Genomic DNA, 22109 nt, shown 5'->3' on the forward strand with positions numbered 1-22109 from the left:
GATTGCTCACAATGATGTTTTTCATGATCGCACCAAACATATTGAGATTGATTGTCATTTTATTCGCCAGCATGTCACCTGTGGAACTGTTCATCTTCTTCCTATTGCCTCAGTCGATCAACCCGCTGATATCTTCACTAAAGCTCATCCTTCTGGCCGCTTTCATGATCTTGTTTCCAAACTCAACTTGGTTGATGCTTTCCTTCCTTGAGTTTGCGGGGGGATGTTAGTTTATTATTGTATCATGTTAGTGTTAGTTTATTATTGTATAGTGTTAGTTTATTATTGTATAAAGGTTAGTGTATATCAGTGCTATTAGAATATGATAGTTAGTGTTAGTCATAATGAATGTTCCCATTTACTTTCTTCTTTCGGTGCAAATTGGTGGCACCCTATGTAGCTTTTCCTCTCTATAAAAGAGAGTGTAAATCTCCTAATAATACACACAATAACTGAATAATTCAGTGGCTATTTCTCTCTCTCTCAATCCTCTATCACTCTCTCAAATTATTGTTTCATTCTTCTTGAGCACAGAGCGATTGCGATTTTGAAGTTCGATTTTGAGCACCGTGATTTGGAACTCTTCTTCAGATCCGTGATCTTCGTCTTCTTCGATCAGAGGTTAGATGTTCTTCTGTGCTCTGTTTGGAACTCTTCTTCTTAGATGTTTCTTCAGCTCTGTGAATCTCTTCTTTTATGCTCTGTTTCCACTTTTTGCTTAAATCATTATCTTCTTCGTTTCTAGTTTTACTTATTGTTCTGCTCAAATCACTATTAGGCAAATTTTCGATTTTTGATTTGTTAAAGTACAATGTTGATTTGGTTGTTGATTTTTGTTTGCGCAGAGAAGGATCGAGAATTGGGGGAAGCCTTAGAGAGAAGGCAGTTGAAGAGGTTCTGTTCTATATGTATTCTCTCTTCTATGTAATTGCCATTCTATGTATTTTTCTAATATAAATAAATGCTAGTCTCAATTCATCTAAATTGGTTAACTCTATATAACTTACTATTAGTCAGATTTGTGTTGTATATTTTTTTTGTTCTATGGAGCTCTATTGGGTTATGAATTCCAGTTTGGTTTAATCAGTTGACAGTAGTGATGAAGACTGATATAGATGTAGTGTAGGCAATTGAGCTATCTAGAAATCTCATTATTGATTACTGACAAAATAATGATCAATTTGCTTCACAACTTTTGCTTCACAACTTTTGCTTCTAGTTTAGACTGTAATCAAATGCACGTCTTCTGAAAATATTTGCCAGCAAAGTAAGAAGTAAAGAACTAATAGCATATTAGTGAGACTTCCTCATTTATAAGAGAAAAGTAAGTGTTATTTTCTCACATGTTAGTGGCTGAAAGCTGAAATAAATTGTTGGAACAGTTATATGGTGTCCAGGTGTCATATGCTATGATAGTATTATTAATCTAATGTCTACATGATCATATATAAATAATTAAAAAAAAGAAGCATTTATAGCAATCGCTTTTCTAGAGTTCATATTAGGCCTATTGAATTTCTTATTTCACTTATCTATCTTCATTTGAAACTAGTGGATGACATGTAAAGGGGCAGAACAGATGGATGGAGATTGGAAAGGGCTCCACTTGAAACTTGTAAACAAGATTTTATTGAATTACTATGTAAAATGTGATAGACCAACTAAGCTTTTGTAGGACAGCTAAGGCAGTTCATCTTTGATTGTTAAGGTATTTAGGGTTTGTGGTTTTGTTGAATCTTGTTGTTCTAGAAGATACCAAACATTTTTATGTTTTGTAGGATGATATGACATGTGCAGAGGCATATGTGAAGTTCATGTGATAATTCTTGACTCTGAAGAACATGTCATCAATTAATAAACTATGTTCTTATGTGCATGCTTGTCTTGTGCTCTAGATTTCATTGTTAAGATAAATAAAATATGGGCTCACACTTCTTCCTGCACTTGATTTAGCAAAAGCTTAGTTAATGAAATCTGTTGTACCTCCTTTTGTTAAACTTGATCTAGATCTAAAGAAATTAGTTTTTATTTTTTTATTTCCAAGTTTAAAAACTCTTATTGATCACACATTGTCAGATCTGGATATTGGACTAGTGATAAGAGGGAATGGGTTGAACTATCAAGATCGGCCCCTTTATTGATCCTGTAGTTTGGGGCAAAACAGGTAAAGATTTTGACTACCACTTTGCTTTTATTTGTGTTCTCTTTATAGTGTTTTATCTAGATTTTTGTTATGTTTATACAAATATATTGTATTTTTTTTTTCCCATTAATGTTCTTCACAGTAATTGCTTTTGTTTTGATTGGAGTATAAGAGTCTTTAGTGAAGGTATGGTAAGTAAGATTCCTGACTTTGAGACTGTTAGGGATATCAGAGAGAAGCTTTGCTACATAAGGTTAGTGAATATCATCGTAGTTTGGTTTGCTTTTATGGAATTTGAGATTGTTCTATATTGCTCTCTGTTTTGCAACACCTCAAGAATTCATGTTTAGTATATTTTTATGACAATTAGATTCAATGGTCAGTGTCTACTAATTTGATGAAGATGTTATGCTATACTTAATTTTCTCAAATTTTGTCCATGAAGTTTTGAGATTATTAGTTTCAATTGTTGTCAATTGTGGATGCGAAAGACTTAATTTTTATGTGGTTTTCATGCCTTTTTTAGGTTATCCTTTTGAAAGCAATCTGTGATCTATACTGTTGCTTTCCACTTGACAGTGCAAAGGCACAATTTATTCATGTCGTAGATTGTGAGGAAATTTCTGTTTAACTATCCCATTTTGTATAGCTCAATTTTAATGTTGGGTCCAACATTCCTGAAATTTTATTGCCCGGCCTAACATTCCTAGTCAATTTGTAGAGCATTTCTACTTGATTTAATGCTGGGCCCAAATTTCTTCATTACTTTGACAGTGGAAGCACTGGAAGCAGTGGCAGCAATAGAAGCAGGTATTATAATCTTTTCTTTCATTTGTTATGTTTATTGCGTATTCTCGAATTGATTGAATTTTTTTAAGCAGTGAAAATAATCTTGAATAAAATCCATGATTTTGATTGAATTATTCTGTAAGGTAAGCTTCAAGGGTTGTTTGTCCCAAAAACTGGGGCAAGTCTGACTTGGGTTTCCACTTTCTCCATTTCCATCTTTCTGAGGAATTAGAGGGTGGTGGTGACTGGATATATCCACCTCCACCACCTCCTCATCCTCCTCCTCCATGTGTCCTTCAAATGAAGGTTGATCTTTCAAGGGATAGGGATAGGGATAGGGATAGGGATAGGGATAGGGATTCCATTCCACAGATAGAAAGTGGGGGGTTAAAGGATTCACTCCTGCTCCTGTCTGCTACTGCTGCTGCAACCCCCACTAGAGAGGACTGCATTCCTTTCAACTTGGCTACCTCTTTCTTCTCTCTCATTTCTAGAATGAAATTAGGCCCCTTGGATGTCAATGTCAATGACGCTGAATTTGCTCCACAAAAGGACTTGAACGTCAAGCTGATCTCATAAATTTTGATACTACTGCTTTGATTGCTCTTATATCAGGAATCAGTAATGGCAGTACACAGAATATTCTGGCTAAATCCGAGAGCGAAATAAGGAAGCGCTTTAAGAGCAACTATGAGTTTGTGATTGCCCAGGTATATATTTTATATTTCAAGTGCATGCGCTGTGCCATCCACATCATAATCTTAAGCATTGTTCTGTGTTTATTGTATGCATTAGATTAGTTATCTTTTCTGCCAATTCTATGTGCAATGAACATCTAAAGCCAATCAAGAAGGTTTATTCTTTCCAATTTTGGCTACTTGTATTTCAAGCATCTCCTTGAATATAGCTAGCTATGAGACCTAGGATAGTTTTGAGTGGATATTTTTTCCCCCTCCATGTTAGCATTGGAGACTATCATGAGCTAAATTTATATTAAAGAACTGGTAGTTTTGGGTCCAAAATATAAACATACCATCTGGTGGTGGAGTGTGATCATAGAAAGGGAAAACATTACACAGTCATCAGCCAATTGCTTTTGTCACTTGATTATGACTTAGTTTATGCCTAATCACATATACTGAGGTGGGTACAGTGTACACTACTAGTCAATTTTTTTTTTGCAACTAAAGGCTGAGTGTGGATATATGATGACAGGAAACTCTCTCTCTCTCTCTCTCTCTCTCTCAGGATTTCTGCTAGTTCATTTTCTTTCAATTATGCCTTGATTTCTGATTCATTTCTAGTTCTTTCATCTTTGCTAATTTCTTCTTCTGTGTCGTTGCATTTTATCGTACATCTGTTGTCTCTTTATCTTCAAGCTAGTTTTTTATCTTCAAGAAGAACTAACAATGTAAAAGTACCAATATCACTAGTTTTTAATTTCTCACTTTTATAAATCTATTAAGACATGATGTGATTTGGTGTAGGAAATTAGTGAATAATTGTAGAAATTTGGACTGTTGACAGTCTTGTGCCTTGGCTTTTTTCCTTCTAAGATGCCTTTGCCTCATACTTTTAGATTTTGATTACTTTCTGTATTCTTTTTTATTCCCTTTGTCTCGAGATATAAAAATCTGTAGTAAAAATAATTATATAAAATCAAACACAACATTCTAGTAAGAAAGTAAATATTTACATGACAAAAATGCAGCATGTTCTTTACAAAATAAGACAGTAACATCTCAAACACCTCTTGAAATATGAACCATGTGTATAGTTTGTGCCATTGGCATTACAAACATGAATCAATAGATCACTCAACACCAATAATGTATTATAACAGATTATTAACATATTATATTTCCTAGAGCTGAATAAAAAACATCTAGCAGATGAGGAGTTGGAGAGTAGAGCATTAGAGAACTGATTGGCCATGATAGGAGAAGTGTCACATGTACCAGGAATAATTTGCCAATGCCTGAACTCTCCTCTAAAACCTCTTGATATGCTGCCACTCTTGTAACATCAAAAGGATTTGACCCCATTATAGAGAGAGAGGGAGAGAGAGAGAGAGAGAGAGGTGTACTAAGTAGCCTCTTAATTAGGAAGGGGAATTTTTAAAATTAACTGGGAGTTCTAGGCAGTTGTAGGGAGTTCTTTAGAATAATGTGTTTACTTGAACATTTACCCTTAAATGAATATAGAAGTAAAAGGATTTTAATAATGCATAATTTAATTTTCTTTGGATAGTTTAGGGAAATGAAAAATATACACAAAATTAGTGTTGTACTATTATATATTAGCAAAGATGACATGCTTGACGACTGAACCAGTGCTTACCCCATTCCTCCAAGTGGGACACCTTGGGATGCTGATGGCTTGGAGCTCTCGATTGAAAGGATTAATTGGTGCTGTGTGCCCATATTAAGCAAGTAGCAATTAAATCTAAAGAAAAGGTCCAACAAAAAATTGCATCAAACAAAATGATCTATGAATTTCTTCTATTTTCATTTTTCAGACTTGAAAAAGCCTATTGCTGTCATTGCAAGAAAGTCGCGAGTTGGGTCTTCTTGGAATGAGGTCAAAACCTTGACTTCGATCCTCACTGCTCGAAGTAAGGTTGTTAGTGTGGACTTCTCTCAATTTTAATTTCATCATCAATTCTTTCCCCTCTGTACATACTTTTTCTATTTGTATATGTATATTATTCCTTGTTACTTAGTAGACATTGATGCAGCAGATGTTGATAATGAATTGGCAGTTGTGGAGTATGTTGAGGACATCTACAAGTTCTACAAGTTAACAGAGGTACTATTTTGGCCTTTATTTTTCTATCTTTTTACCTTCTCTATCTATCGACATGTTTTGCTCAATAATGGGAATTTATTATGGTAGGGTGAGAGTCGAGTTCACGATTACATGGATTCACAGCCTGAAATCAATTCAAAGATGAGATCAATTCTCATAGACTGGTTGACAGAGGTTCACAGGATGTTTGAACTAACGCCTGAGACCCTTTACCTCACAATTAACATAGTTGATCGGTGCCTTTCAATGAATGTTGTCCCAAGGAGGGAGCTTCAGTTGGTCGGCATTAGTTCAATGCTAATTGCTTGCAAGTATGAAGAAATTTGGGCACCAGAGGTAATTGGTGTTCTGTTTTCATCATTTAGAACCATGTCTGATCTAAAAATTGTTTGGTTTCACTGAAATTTGGGCACCAGATTTGATTATATTAAATTTGACAAGCAAGGAATATACATGTTCTTATTAATGGTGATTTATGTCTTCATGCTTTTGATAGAATTTATTGCTTTGTTCTAGATTTTCTTTAAAAAGATTATAATTTGCAACTATTATTTATTTATCTGTAGGTCAAAAGGATAATTTTGCTGAGGGAAAGAGTTGATTCAAGATGTAAGAGGAATTTGCAGCTTTTTTTTTTTTTAGCTAACATCTAGTGTTCTTTGCGTCGTTGTATGAAAAAAAGAAAGTGAAGTATAGGTTCCTTGTTAGTAGAACTGTCGTTGATTGCATTGGTTATTATTGATATGGGAAATTTCCTAGGTCCTTATGCAACACTCATCTGGTAGTGATTGATTGAATGAAACGTACATCGATTACATTTTTTTTTTCCCCTTCTTTTTTGCCCACAGTGGTCCTCATTTTGATTGGGTGTGTAAAACATTTAATTGAATGTAAATATTGGTGGTTGCTTGTGTTAATTAGTTAAGAGTACTGTTTTTTCTCGGAGGAAAATCTTGCTACTTGCACCTTTGAATGTCTTATCAGCATGTTGGTCTCCCTTCTGTTGGATAAAGATTATGTTTCAAGGTTATACTGCAATTTTGGAGCTGAAGTCTGTTTTGGTTTGGTCATTTTTTGTCATATTTATGCTTCATTGCTTTGTACTTTCTTTATTGTTCATCAGTTATGCTCTTTGCATTTATTTTACTGTTCTCTTGAGTTTTGCTTTCCCTACTTGCTCATAGCTGTATGATCAGTTCTTTTTTTTAATTTTATTTATCTATTATTTTTTAAATCCACAATGCAGGCAATAAAAGTTCTGAATATGATTAAACTTTATGGGAAGCCAATAAGAGTGAATAAGGTGTGAATGTTATATCCTTGTTATGCATCATTTTCTGTTTCTTTATGCTTATGCTTAGGATATTGCCACAGAAGCCATCATTAATGATTTCATGGTTTGACTTTCAGAGCCTTTGTTTGAACTAGATTTAAAATCAAGATAAAAAGAGCTTGGATGTTGGAGCTAACCTTTTTATGGGAAACCTCGATCCTGTAAGAAATTTGATGCACTCGAATGTATTTTCATGCTTTGACGTCACAAAATGTTTTGACGGCGTTTTTAGGACCTATCGCGGCGTTTTTTAAACGCCGCTAAATCCTTGATTTGCAGCAGTGAATGATATAAGTATTGTCATTATTATAAATAAATTTATTTTTGGATATTTACACGTAAATTTTAATTTATGAACTTATACTCCATTAAGTCTTAACAAAATTTTTTTGAACCTTCAAGTCTCATTAAATTTTTAATAATCGGAATTACTTTTTAAACAATGATTGTTCATCATTTATGATTATCTATAAAGGAATATGATAATTTGACATTTATTTTAATTTTCAAAGCTTTAAAATATTAACTTTCAAATTAAAAAAACTTAAAAAAAATCATGTGCAAAAAAAAAATTAAAATAAATAAATAAATAAGTTTTTTTTGAAAAAATTGAATTATTTTTTTTGCGCAAAATTGAACATTTTATGTTTATAAACGATCATGATGATGGAATATTGATGTGCAAAACTTTAAAAATGAGAAAAATAATAATGTTCTCAATTTTAAAACTGTAAAAAATTAATAATGTTCTTGATTTTATTAGATAGTTGAATCAAACTAATAAGTAGAAGGATAAAAATGTTTAATCTTATGCTCTATTTTTTTTTTCCATCAGTTAATGAAATAATTATCTGGAATACTACTATGCAAAATTAATAATATTATTAGTTTTAAAAATTGAAAAAAACTGATAATATTATCAATTTTATTAAATAGGACCAATTAATTCAAAAAATCTTAAATAGGATCTGAGCTACCATAACATTTATAAATAGGACTTTTAGATAATTAACTTTTTATTTTTAATGATGTTTTGTTTTGAAATAAATAGTCTAAAATAAGTCACATCATTATATATGAAAGTTATGCATGAATTTTTTATTTGTATAACACCAAATGTTATTTATTCTTGATTAATTACCATTATTATTAGGAGAAATCATTACCCCATTTCTATTTTAAAATCTTTCCAACCACTACATTTTGTTCCAATCTTTTAGTAAATTTATTTTTAAGAACGTCAGATTCTCCAAATTTTCACAATAATGATGTGATTCACCATATCAAAAAACAAAAAATGATTCTATTATTATTGTTAGATATAATAAATGATACATGTCCGTATAATATTTACAACAATGCTAGAGGGCCACAATTTTTGTGGCCACAATGGCTCAAAACTGCCAAAACGACGTCGTTTTGGCTGTTTTGAGCCATTGTGGCCACAAAAATTGTGGCCCTCATACATTTTCCTAATATTTATTGTGTAGCTTCACGTAATATATATATATATATATATGTGTGTGTGTGTGTAAAATTTATTCAGTAATAAATATTATAAATTTTTTTATAATAATAGAAATGTACTTGCCAATTGCCATTAAAAATAACAAAACAAGAACAAAAATAAAAATGCAGTTTTAAAATTAAAACGGCGGTCATAAAAAAGAGGAATAAAAAGAAAAAGGGTAAATTACATCTTACCTCCCTCAAATCTCGTTTCTTTTCATTACACCTAATAAAACTAAAAATTGTAACACAAAACCTTTTCTATTAAATTTTTTTCAATTTAAAAAATGAATAAATAAAATACCCCTTTAACTATAAGTATAAATTACACTTTACCTCTTTAAACTATGACCTTATCCCCTCAATTAAAAAATTATTTGATTTTTAAACTGAAACACAGTTTTTGAGATTCTTTTTGTTTTTTGTATTTTTAGTAAATTTTTTCATATTTTAGTTAACTTTTAAATTTTTAAATGCACTTAAAAGTAAATATTTGTGAATAAATTTTCAAAAAATTTACTAAAGAAGAAATTTATAAAAAAAAAAAAAAAAACAATGAGCTGTTATATTTTTGTGTTTTTTTGTCTTTAGTAATTTGCTTTAGATTTCTTTATAAATATTTACTTTTTAGATGCATCTATCTTAGATGTACTTAATAAGTTTTAAGGAAAAAGATTAACTAAAAAAATTAAAGAAGTTCACTAAAGATTAAAAATTTGAAAAAATAAAAAAATTTAAAAATAGTCTTTAAAAACTAAACCAAATAGATTGATAATATCATTTTGGACATTTCATTCAAAATGTCATATGTATGTCAAATGTCAGATTTTTATCTATTTATACTGTGTTTGGTTGGGGGATTTGAGGAGGGATTTAGAAAGGGAAAGGGAAAAAGTGTGTGAAACTAAGTGAAATGTAGGTACATTTTATTTACATTTCACCTAACTTTTCCCTTTCCCTTTCCAAATCCCTCCTCAAATCCTCCAACCAAACACAGCGTTAAGAGACAAATCGTTAACAAAATATTTGCATTAATATAAATTTATAATTCAAAATAGTAAATTTTTTATTTATCTTATTTGAGGGTATAAAGTGATATTAGGTGATAGTTCAAATGGAGTAAAGTGTTATTTATTCTATTAATGCAATGCAAATGGTATTTTTATCCTAAAGATAATTAAAAAATAAATAAATAAAAGAGCTTAAGTATTATAATTTTTTATTGATGAAAATAAGGTGATATTAAACAATAATTAAAAAAGTAAAATGTAATTTATCAGAAGAAAAACTGGGGATACATAAGAGTAATTATACTTACACCCCCAAATTAACTTGTTATTACATTTTTTTTAATTTTTTTTATACTTTACCTGCAAGGCTACAAATTTTAGATTTTAATTCCTTCCTATTACACTTTCAATAATACCTAAAATAGCCCACATTCACAACCACCGCCTCCGGACCACTGTCGTGGTAGAGATGGTGGGGGGAAAAGGTAGGTATAGTGAGAAATTAAAATTAAAATTAAAATTAAAATTTTGAGAATTTTATTAATAAATTTAGAAAAGGTTTTTTGAGCTCTTTTATTGGGGCAAATTCTATAAATAAAATACGCATATAGCAATCGTGAGTGAGTGATTATTATTATGGGAAACTTTTTTATGGGTCATTTTTTAATAAATTCTATTTTAAAGTATTTTATTCCATTTAACTTATATTCTTTTTTGAGTATTCCATTAAGTTATGTTTAATGTAATATGACCAAATCATCATTTCTAATTTTTTACACATGTTTCTATTTTGAAATTAATACATAACAATAGTCCTTCATTTTATAAAGAAAATCTCTCCCTCATTCTAAAATGAAAATCTTTCCCTTATTCCATGAAAAAAAATCTCTCCCTTATTCTAAGAAGAAAATCTCTTCCGCATTCCATGGAGAAAATCTCAAATCATGAATTTTGAACCTTTTAAAATTTGAAAATTTTAAAAACAACATAACAATAAACCTAAATGAAATTCAAAATATAGTTGAATGTTCACAATAAATAACAAACATATAATTAACTTTTTAAAAACACAAAACACATACTAGAATACAATATGAATATTCATAACAAACAACAAACATATAATTAATCTTCGAAAAAATAAAATTCAGACCAAAATACAATATGAATGTTCACAATTTATAATTAACATACAACTAGCCTTAAAAAAAATAACTCATACCAATGTAAACATTTACACTGTAACGTGAAAATATAAAACAAAATTGAAAAAAGTGAAAATCGACTATTTCAATTGTTCAATAGTAACAAAAATGATTGTTCAACTACTAGATATAAACAGAGTTTCGACTTCTAACAATGGAGAAACATAAAGTTTCTAACATAGAACAACAATGGAGGAACACAAAGCTTCACCACAAAAATAGAAGAATATAATATTATTTCACCACCATGTGTAAATTAGAATTTCTAAAGCCTACCAAATAGAGAGTTTAACACTAGCCCAATGAAATAATACTACATATGTGAATGAAACTTATCCACACCAAAAAAAAAAAAAAAAAAACGTGAATAATGGTAACTACCAAAATAAAGATAGCAACAAAAAGGAAATGTGTATATTCTTTTTCTATGTAATACATATCAATAATAAACATAAGGGTATAATAGTCCAACAAACCACATAAATCAGGAAAAAAGGACCTTATGGAATAAAAGTATAAATACATGGGACTAATTAGGCTATAATTTTTCTTGGTAGACTTATTGGGTTAGAACATCTCTAAATGAGATTTATCAATAAAAAACCCCTTTGATACACACCTCTTAAAAGAGCTGTATTATAAACATTTCTAATTATGTCATTTTTTTTTTTAGTTATTACTAATTTTCTTGTTTAATTATAATATTATTTTAGTTATAACATAAGATCTTTAATTATGGCTTAGTGTTTGGTTATGAATTTATTATTATTATTATTATTATTATTATTATTATTATGATTAAAAAAATATAAAGTTATGTTATTTTTTTTTTTTAAATTATAAGGTACCTATGATATTCACTATCTTTCCGACCCATTTTCGCTCTTATTTATTGTCGAACATGCATGCAAATCCACAACTAACCAGTATCATCTTTTGATATGAAATCAAATTCAGGTCTTGAGTTTTTGTAATGTGATCATATTAAAAGCTTAATAACTTATTCGATTTTTTAGTATTAAATTAAGTATACGTGTGTGTATATATATAGATAGATAATAGGCTAAGAACAAATTGTACTGGTGCAGGGTATGCTTGTTGTTAATGTTGCAAGAAGCTGAAGGAGAAGGTATAGATAGATAGATAGATACTTGCCTTTTGGTGGTAGTTTATTATTCTGACTTCTCTGTGTTTTTCATTTTCGTTTTCCTTTTCTACTTAGATGCTTTTTAGGTTATGATTTCTGTGTATGCGTGCATATAATGAATTAGTGGAGTTATGTGATAGATTAATGAAATGAAACCCTTCTGGCATCATCAATGTTGCAATCCATCCTCAATTGTATCAAGCATTGGCTTGTTTAGCTAATTTATCCGTCCACACACATGGGTTAGCTTTTCGGTAGACATGGTTGATTGTTGTCGAAATGTTTCATGATTTATATGCATCCGCTTTCACTTCTAGACTGCATAATCCCCATGTCAAGAGCAAGTTTTAATCTTGATGAATTACATATTTTAAAACTTTCAGCCTCCTAATTACGGAGCTTTGGCCTATTTTGACAACACTGTTAAAAGCAAGTTTTTTGTCTTTTTTGAGTTATATCACTTATCTATTTTTTTATATGTTTTTTTTAAAAAAATTTAAAAAATCACATTGACCGGATATTAATAATTACTTGATCGGATCAAATTTCTGTCAACGGTAAATATAATTTTTCAAAATAAATTGTTGACAAAAATTTGATCAGATCAAGTAGCTATCGATATACAATCAATGTGATTTTTTACATGAATAAAGGACTTGACGTGTGAGATATGTAAGATATCTGAATTAATGTTGTAAATGTTATATCAGTTGATTACAAGAGGGATGCTTATTTATAGAGAAAGCACCGAAAGAAGAGAAGACATAATAATGAAGAATAATGAAAGTGGTGAGTGGTGTTTCTTCTTTACAACCGAAAGAAGAAAGGAGGATTCCTATGCCCTATGCTCTTTACATTATAATATACTATTATACATTATACTATATACATGATATATTACATTATATATTAATAGCCCCCTTCAAACTCAAGGTGGAAAAACATTGACTAACTGGAGTTTGGAGATGAGTTCAATGAAGCGGCCAGGAGAATGAGCTTTAGTGAAGATATCAACAGGTTGATCAACAGAAGAGATCGGATGGAGATGGACAGTACCACGAGTAACGTGTTGACGAATAAAATGGCAGTCAATCTCAATGTGCTTGGTGCGATCATGAAAAACATCATTGTGAGCAATTTGAAGAGCACTATGATTGTCACAAAAAAGGTCAGTAGCACCAAATGAGGTAACACCCAGATCAGCAAGAAGCCAACGAAGCCAGAGAAGCTCCTGAGTAGTATCAGCAAGAGCACGGTATTCGGCTTCAGTACTGGAACGAGCAGTAAGAGATTGTTTCTTGCTGCGCCAAGAAATAAGAGAATCACCTAGAAAAAAGCAGAACCCAGTAGTAGACCGGCGGTCAGTAGGATCTCCAGACCAATCAGCATCGGAAAAAGCACGAAGCTGGAGAGAGGAGCGGGCGAAATAATGAAGACCATGAAACAGGGTGCCTTTGAGATACCGAAGGATACGAATTAAGGCAGCATAATGAGGGGTACGAGGAGCCGACATAAACTGGCTGACAATATGAACGGCATAGGCAATATTAGGACGAGTAACAATGAGATAGACAAGACTGCCAACCAGCTGACGATATAGGGTAGCATCAGAGAGAAGAGTGCCATCAAGAGGTGTAAGACGACTCTGAGGCTCGAGGGGAGTGAAGGCAGTCTTGCAATCCGTAAGACCAGCATGGGTGAGAAGATCAGAGTTATACTTAGCCTGAGAGATAAAAGAACCCGTAGAATCATGGAAGATTTCAAGACCCAAGAAATAGCTGAGAGGACCAAGGTCTTTCATCTCGAAATGATGGCTAAGAAACTGTTTAAGGTGAAGAATACCATCGATATCATCACCGGTGATAATCATGTCATCCACATAAAGTAAAAGCAGGGTGGTCCCTTGAGCTGTTTTCCGGATAAACAGAGCAGTATCATAAGAGCTGGAGGTGAAACCACAGTCATGAATAGTAGAGCTGAACTTGGCAAACCAAGCGCGTGGAGCTTGTTTGAGACCGTATAAGGCACGCTTAAGTTTGCAGACTTTATGAGGTGGATAAGTAGACCCAGGGGAAGGTTGCATGTATACCTCATCGAGAAGATCACCATTAAGAAAAGCATTGGTGACGTCCAGTTGATAAAGATCCCATTGGCGGGAGGTAGCAACAGCAATCAAGCTGCGAACAGAGGTGAGACGAGCAACATGAGCAAAGGTCTCTTCATAGTCAATACCATATTCTTGGTTACAGCCTTTGGCAACAAGGCGGGCTTTGTAGCGCTCAATAGATCCATCAGAACAAGTCTTGATTTTGTATACCCATTTGCAGCCAATGGCAGACTTGCTAGGAGGAAGATCAACAATGTCCCAAGTATGAGTTTTGGCTAAAGCTTGCAATTCAGTAGTCATAGCTTGCTGCCAAAAAGGATTAGAGCGAGCCTCACGATAGGAGGTCGGTTCATAAGTAGAAAAAGCAGTAGAACCAACAATAAAGTCACGAAGACGAGTAGAAGGTTAGGTTACCCGGCGTGGTCGAGCAGAACGGAGGAGGAGCCAGAGGAAGAGACTCAGCAGGAGGGGAGGAGCCCGAGGAAGCAAGAGCAGGACCATCAGAGGGAGCATGGGCATGGGACAGACCAGCAGGCAAGGCGATCTCGAGAGAAGCGGGCAAGGGCGGTGGAGTAGGCGGATCAGAAAACTCGAGAGAGGCTGGCTTGGGTGGTGGAGTAAGATCATCGAAAATAGATCGGTGGAAGGATCAGTAAAAAACAGAAAGGGTGAGGGAACAGACAAACGGAAGAGAGAGAGAGAGGAAAACATTTTGTGTTCCCAAAAGACCACATGACGAGAGATACGAAGTCGTTGGGAGAGAGGATCCCAACAACGATACCCTTTATGTTCAATACCATAGCCCAAGAAGCAACAAAGGCGGGAACGAGGTTCAAGTTTGGTACGTTCATGAGGTTGGAGAAGAACAAAACAGGCAGAGCCAAAGACCTGAAGGTTGGTGTAAGGAGGACGGGTGCCGTGCAGACGCTCATAAGGAGTGTGATTATGAATGACAGGTGTAGGGATACAATTGATAGTGTAAGCAGCAGTGAGAGCTGCCTCTCCCCAGAAATGTTCCGGACAAGAGGAAGATAGAAGAAGAGCACGAGTAGTGTCAAGAATATGCCGATGTTTCCGTTCTGCACGTCCATTTTGTTGAGACGTACCGGGACAGGAACGATGAGGTTGAGTACCATGACTCTGAAGGAAGGAAAGAAAGTCAAAATCTTTATATTCCATGGTATTGTCGGAGCGAAAAATTTTAATAGTTTTAGAAAATTGTGTGTTAACCATTGCAGCAAAATTGTAATAAAGTTGTTTGAGCTCAGAGCGAGTTTTCATAAGAAACAACCATGTAAAACAGGAAAAATCATTAATAAAAACAACAAAATAGCGGGCTCCGCCCATAGTGGGAGTAGGAGAGGGTCCCCAAATATTAGAATGGATGAGATCAAATGGTGCAAGAGAAACAGAGTCACTTTTATTAAACGACAAAGCAGGTTGTTTAGCAAGTTGACAGGACACACAATCTAAAGCATCAGAACTGACAGGACCTAAATGACCACTAGAAATTAAAGTTTTTAAACGACCAGCAGAAAGATGGCCTAAACGACAGTGCCAAAGCTGAAAAGGAGATAAACGAGGAGTAGTGGGAGCAGTGGTAGAAGCTGTGATCTGAGAGGAATCCGGAATATGAAGATGGATAAGTTCGTAGAGGCGTCCATGCTTACGGCCTATCCCAAGGGTTTGCCCCGTCCGAGGGTCCTGCACCAAACAACCAGTATGAGAAAAGGTAACAGTTAGACCATGCTCACATAATTGACTAATGGAGATAAGATTTAAAGTGAGAGCAGACATAAGATAGACATGGGATAAAGATAAGTGAGAGGTGGAAACAGAACCAACATGACTTACAGACAGAAGAGACCCATCAGCAGTATGGATAGAAGGAACATGAGGAGTAAAAGAGATAGGAGTAAAAATAGTAGAGTCAAAGGTCATGAGATTACAACAAGCGGAGTCAAAGTACCAGGAAGTGTTACCTGCGTTGACAGACAAGGCAGTAGAGGAAGGGGTACCGGATTTTTGCCAAAAATGTTGAAACATGGCTTCGACATCTGTGTGAGAGAAGACTGGAGTGGAAGGATCTATAGAGACAGGGGAAGGTAAATCCTCTGAGGCAGCAGCAGCAGTGCGTTGAGCAGGGAGTGATTTAAACGGAGTCCCAGAACGATGTGAGGTGCTGCGGGAAAAATGCCCGGGGGAAGGACCATTGCGAGAAGCACGGGCGGGATTGCGGAAGCAATCTTGCTGGAGTTGACCAGGACCAGTCTTGTTGTAAAACCGACAGAGGCGAACAGGACAATTAACTAGAAGATGAGTTGACGGAAGACTGCGATTTTGACAGTAGTTGCAGAAAGTTGACTGCTGTAAAGTTGACTTCTGTGGTGAATGTGGGGAAGGAGAACTCCGAGTCTGGGGAGTAGCAAGAACAAAGTCCACAGGGTGCGGATGGAGAGTACCAAACCGAGTTTCCTCGGACAGGAGTTCAGAAATTGCTTGCTCAAGAGTGGGTAAAGGAGTGCGATGGAGGAGAGATGCGCGTACTGGCTCAAAACGGGAAGTAAGAGCCATGAGAAACTGAACCAAGCGATGTTGGTCACGGTAAGTAGTAAACAAGGCAGCATCCTTAGTACAATCCCATGGAGGTTCAGAAAGAGCGAGCTGATCCCAAACATAATACATTTGGGAGAGGAAATCATTAATGGTCTGAGTTGTGTCTTGGCACATACGGTGAAGATGACTCAGAAGCTGATATTGGTGAGCAAGGCCAGTAGTCTGATAGCGTTCTTGTAAAAAATCCCAGATGTCCTTGGCGGGAGAGGAAGCAGAGTCAAGTTGGAACAGACCAAACTGAAGGCTGATAGATGTAATAGAAGTATTGCGAAACCAGGTAATGATCTGATAGTTTTTACTATCCCAATCCTCCAGACGATCGACATATTTGGCAGCGGAGTCCGTGGTGGCAGCGGATTCGGTGGTTGCTGGGATGGGTTTGCACACATCCCCAGTGATGATGCGCCAAAGTTTCTTTCCTTTGAGAAACCCAGACATAGCTTGTGCCCATAAGACATAGTTAGTCCCGTCAAGAACAACAAAAATAGGGTGGTTAGAGCAGTCGAGGCGATCCATGAGGGCGAAATCGTACTTTCGAGGTAGAATTGAAAAAATCCGAGGGTACCAGTGAATTCAGAAGGTCGAAATTAGTAGGAAATGAGTGAACTGACCAAAAAATAGGACCAGAAAGGCACTAAATTGGCTTGCCAAAGTGAGTGGAGTGGTCTGGTCAACAAATCCGGTCAAACAGATGATGTCACGGGCGAGAGAGGTGCGCGGCGCACGTTAGCAGAGTCACAGGCGCGGCGCACGTTAGCAGAGAGGTGCGCGGCGCACGTTAGCAGAGGACAGCAGGCGGCGCACAAAAGCGCTAGGGCTGACGTCGGCTGACGTCAGAAACACGCAGCTCACGTTAGCAGAGGAGGCCGCGGCGCACAGTAGCGCGGGACAGTGTAAGAGGCGCGTAGAGCGCGTCGGAGAACGAGGATGCGCGTGGCCGTAAGTTCTGGCGGCGCGTGGAGGCGCGTGGAACGTCGGCTGGTGATGAATTTGGTGGCGGTGGATTCGTCGTGAGGAGACGAATAGACTGGTGTGGTCCAATAAGGAAGACAGAGAAGGTCAAGATATGCAACAATCTGTCAAAATGTGATGCAGACGAGAGACACAGCAGTCTGCGAAGAAGAGAAAAAAAAAATGTAGAGACTAGGCAAAACACCTGTGCTCTGATACCATGTGAGATATGTAAGATATCTGAATTAATGTTGTAAATGTTATATCAGTTGATTACAAGAGGGATGCTTATTTATAGAGAAAGCACCGAAAGAAGAGAAGACATAATAATGAAGAATAATGAAAGTGGTGAGTGGTGTTTCTTCTTTACAACCGAAAGAAGAAAGGAGGATTCCTATGCCCTATGCTCTTTACATTATAATATACTATTATACATTATACTATATACATGATATATTACATTATATATTAACATGATGAGTTCTACACATTGAACAGTTCAAATTATTGAAATAGGATCCGTGATGAACCTCACAGACTTAACAACACCGTCTAGTCCACAAGCCCAACCCTTTTAGTTATGGGGGAAAAAAAATTCCAACTGAGTACAAAAATACACGCTAACAGACATGAAGGGGATCGGGTGCTTTTGTACTGGCAACATCCGATACAATATAATTGTAGTTATGGAAAAAGTTTGTTGCCATAAAAAAAATTTCTCACATCCAACTATTATTATTAAGAAAATTGCATACCTATGACCAGTTTTTTTCTTTTTTCTTTTTTTTCTTTTTTCGTTGAGAATCAAAAAGACTTTTAGTAATTAATAATTTTATCAATTAAATGAATTTGGTTCTCCCAATATTGTTACTTTTTAGATGGTAATGTGTATATAAATTATTGTGTTGTGTATATATGGTTCACATAATTTCCTGTTTGTCCATTCGAGCATTTGTGATGGGTCTATAAAAGCATGGTTAAAATTGCATGATTGCCATTCTAGGTTAACCTTTTTTGTTTTGGATTTTTCAATATGGTGAATTTTTCTATTTTCAAGCCTGAAAATTTACTAAATAGTACACTAACGCTATATTTGATTCATAAATTTGAGAAGTTAAAAAGGAAAAGGAAAAAAGTAAATGTAATGCATGTAAAATATAACTACATTTCATATATATTTTTTCTTTCTCTTTTTAAATCCATTCCCAAATTCATTAATCAAACGCAGCCTAAAAGATTTTGGATCTTCATTATATGAAGGTTGCTAGAAGTAGTCTCTCTTCGCATTTTTTTATTGTGAGACTTGGTCGTATTAGAAATGAATCTCATGCGTTCATATCGATATTCTTCATCAATTTTGATTAATTAATTAAAAGTACGAATTGACCCCACTTGTGCTAATAAAATTATACTATGCACAGGATCATATCATCTTTTTCTTTTTCTTTTTCTCTCTCTTTTTTTTTTTTTTTTGGTGTTTTGTTTAAAACCCTCTCAAGGGAATGCATTCTTTTCATAGCTCATTGCTTTACATGTATAGTTTGCTTTTTCTCCATTTATTGCTTTAGTAGCTATTACTTGTACTATTGAATTACTTACAATGTGACTTGTTGCATTGGTTTTTGAAGATTTTAAGGACTTGCACACTAATGGTGAGGAAGCATCATCAAGAATTTCACATCGATGACCTTCCATGCGAAATCCAAGCTCATATCTTCCTCAGGTTACCTGTTGAGTCTCTCATACGAGTGAAGTGTGCATGTAAACTCTGGTATACAATGAAAAGTGACCCTAAATTTGTAGAACTGCAATTTAATCAAGCAGTTAAAAATCCTGGCCATCTTTATAGATTTTATGACTTGGAGCCAAACATTTATTATGTGGAAAAAGTGTCAAATAATATTGAAGCAATGAAAATTTCTTCTGAATTTTTGAGGCAAAGGCTCCAGGAACATATTTCGGCGAATGAGAGGTGTTTTTTAATTTGTAATTCAATCATCCAAGAGAAAATAAAAGTGCCTATAGGTCCTTGTTTTGGTGAAAATTTTCACAGAAAGTGTTGGGAATTTGGTTATTCTTTGTCCACCAAGGAATACAAAATTGCTGTCTTTGTTGGATCACCATTGTCCCGCGGTGCAATATACACACTTGGTTCTGAAACTTGGAGACATACCACATCTTCCTTTTTTCCCTATGAGTTGTCCTGAGCATACAGATTGTGATGGGACTCTGTTTTGGTTGATCAACAATGATGAATCAGATGTTGGCCGCGAGACTATTGGTTCATTTGATATTTTTGGGACTGAAGAATTCCGCGTTTGGCGTGGTCCCTACAATATGACAAATAGTCCCATGCCAAAAACTCATCTTCTGGTGGCAAGTTGTCACTCATGTATGCCTAGTTCCCAGCTTTCCTTTAGTTTGCTGCTGAATTGGCAGTACATTCCTTGGATTTTTACACACTATTTATTAGACTCCTTTGTTCTTAACAAGCTATTTTGCTTCTGTTCTATTTTTACTGTTTGGTACCACTACTATTTGTTAGGATAATAAGGTTTACTAAAATACGATATGCGCATTATAATTTTGAAAATTACATCTCACTCCTTGAAATTTCTAATTTCATAATAAATGGTTCCTTCTATTAATAAATTATCAAGTCAATTAATAATTTTTAATTATGCCAAAAATATTTATTTTAATTAATAATTCAGGTAATTTTATCATTGTATAGGAAAGCAATTAGGAATTTTATTTTTTTAACTTAATTTTGTTAAATAAAATTTTTTGACTATAGAATATTTGTAATTTTTCAAACCACACAAGTAATCATATTTTAAGTAAACCTTAAACAGTGTATTTGTAATTTATCCTATTTGTGGTTACACCAACAAACCGAACTTTATAATGGTTTTCAAAAGGTTATCTGGATATTTATATTAAAAATCAAGTTGATCGGACTCCAATAACCATATGATTGAAACATTGGGTAAAAAAGGTTAAAAAAATTATTTTCAAAATCATATTTATCATCCAAATTTTATTTTATTTTTTAAAACAAATCTGATACAAATTAATTAATGCATGTGACTTTTATTTCTAGTTTCGTGAGTTCAGATCATTTCCTTGGTCTCTCTCCTTATCTCCCTACTTGTAACGGTGGAGAAGCACACCAAGATGATCCAACAGTCCAGATCTGGCTATTTCAAAAGAAAAAATTAAAACAAATTGAAATAGCCAGATCTGAACCGTTTGATCATCTTAGAGTACATCTTTACCGTTACAAGTAGAGAGGTAAGGAAAGAGACCAAGAAGAGGGTCTCAACTTGATGAGACGAGGGCTTCCCCAAACCCTAAATATTGATACACGAATGAAAATTTTAAACAAAATTATATGATTTAATGTAGATTTATTGTAATTTCAAAACAAAACAATTATGCAAATGAATTTATTTATAAAAATGATATTGTCACATTATTCTTGTAAAAAAATTTATATATAAATAGAATTTTCCAGACTTTTTCAAAATAAGTGAACCAACGTTTTTGGATGCGTGAGATTCACTAATGTTTTTGGATACATGAGATTTAAAATGAAGGGATTTGATTTCAAAAGGGTAAGAGATTTTTTGTTGTAATTTATTTTATTTTTTATTTTTTTTATTTTTAATTTTAATTTTCTTAAACACAATACATTTCTAACGGTAGGATCACATAAAAAATTTAATGCATAAGAACATCAAAACATAATTTTTATGATTTGAGTCAATCAGAACAAAATGACAAGAAATTTGATGACAAAATATTTTGTGTTGGAGTATACGTAGAGATTCCTACTTTATTAGAGATCATTGTCCAACTAGAAGCCTTTTGTTACTCCAAATCCACTCATAAAACTCTCAAAGCTGTTCATCCTTCTTATTGAAGTCTATTATCAATATTAATGATTCAGAATACAAAATTAAGCTTTCAATCTAAAATGGTTTTTTTTTTTTTTTTTTGGGTAAGTAAAAATGGTTTTTTTTAATTGGCTTCATTTGACAACTTTCAGTTTTAGCTAAAAAGTTAAAAAAAATGCTGTAAATTATCATATCACTCTCTACTTTTCTGCACATCTTTTCGTAAAAATTCAAAAAGTAATTAAAATAATATGTTTCCAAATGAGACCAGACTACTAAAACCCTGGAAAAACCCAATGCAAAAAGCGACACTCCAAAATGATTTACTTGAAACTGACCCTCCAGAAAACAGAAACACCAAGCTGGTGTACTCTCTTTGTTGTATAGAAGATTTGTTCAAAGCAAAGCAATTAGTGTATTAATTCAAATGCAAATACAGTAATAAATAAGCCAATTGCCCAATACTCTTGCATATAATAAAAATAAAAAGGGTAAATTACACTGACACCCCCTAAAGTTTATATTTATTACAATTCTTCCCACATTTTGGAAATTATATCTCCCTCTCTCAGGTTTAAAGTTCATTACAGAT

General features: G+C 34.0%; 1 protein-coding gene and 1 long non-coding RNA gene across 2 annotated transcripts; both read left to right on the forward strand.

Annotated features, from left to right (window-relative positions):
* Positions 1 to 519: 519 nt before the first annotated feature.
* Positions 520 to 2266, forward strand: LOC145792907 (uncharacterized). Its single transcript, XR_014333081.1, has 3 exons — positions 520 to 621; positions 846 to 894; positions 2077 to 2266. It is a non-coding gene; the product is annotated as an uncharacterized LOC145792907 (long non-coding RNA).
* A 2974-nt stretch (positions 2267 to 5240) lies between these two features.
* LOC145824107 (G2/mitotic-specific cyclin-2-like) lies at positions 5241 to 7143 on the forward strand. The gene is made up of 6 exons (XM_082923712.1): positions 5241 to 5340; positions 5451 to 5546; positions 5655 to 5740; positions 5828 to 6076; positions 6987 to 7043; positions 7102 to 7143. Exons 1-6 carry the CDS (start codon positions 5241 to 5243, stop codon positions 7141 to 7143), a joined length of 630 nt encoding a protein of 209 aa, XP_082779838.1.
* The last annotated feature ends 14966 nt before the right edge of the window (positions 7144 to 22109 follow it).

The sequence above is a fragment of the Camellia sinensis genome, chromosome 1 (assembly GCF_055761805.1).
Source record: "Camellia sinensis isolate YWXY chromosome 1, ASM5576180v1, whole genome shotgun sequence".
Taxonomy (NCBI): Eukaryota; Viridiplantae; Streptophyta; class Magnoliopsida; order Ericales; family Theaceae; genus Camellia; species Camellia sinensis.

Bases quoted from the DNA above. Each gene is read 5' to 3' on its own strand.
- LOC145824107 (XM_082923712.1), top strand. From the start codon at position 5,241: ATGACATGCTTGACGACTGAACCAGTGCTTACCCCATTCCTCCAAGTG. The intron at 5,547-5,654 runs GTAAGGTTGTTA...CTTGTTACTTAG, and splicing joins TTCGATCCTCACTGCTCGAA to TAGACATTGATGCAGCAGAT. The intron at 6,077-6,986 runs GTAATTGGTGTT...TCCACAATGCAG, and splicing joins AAGAAATTTGGGCACCAGAG to GCAATAAAAGTTCTGAATAT.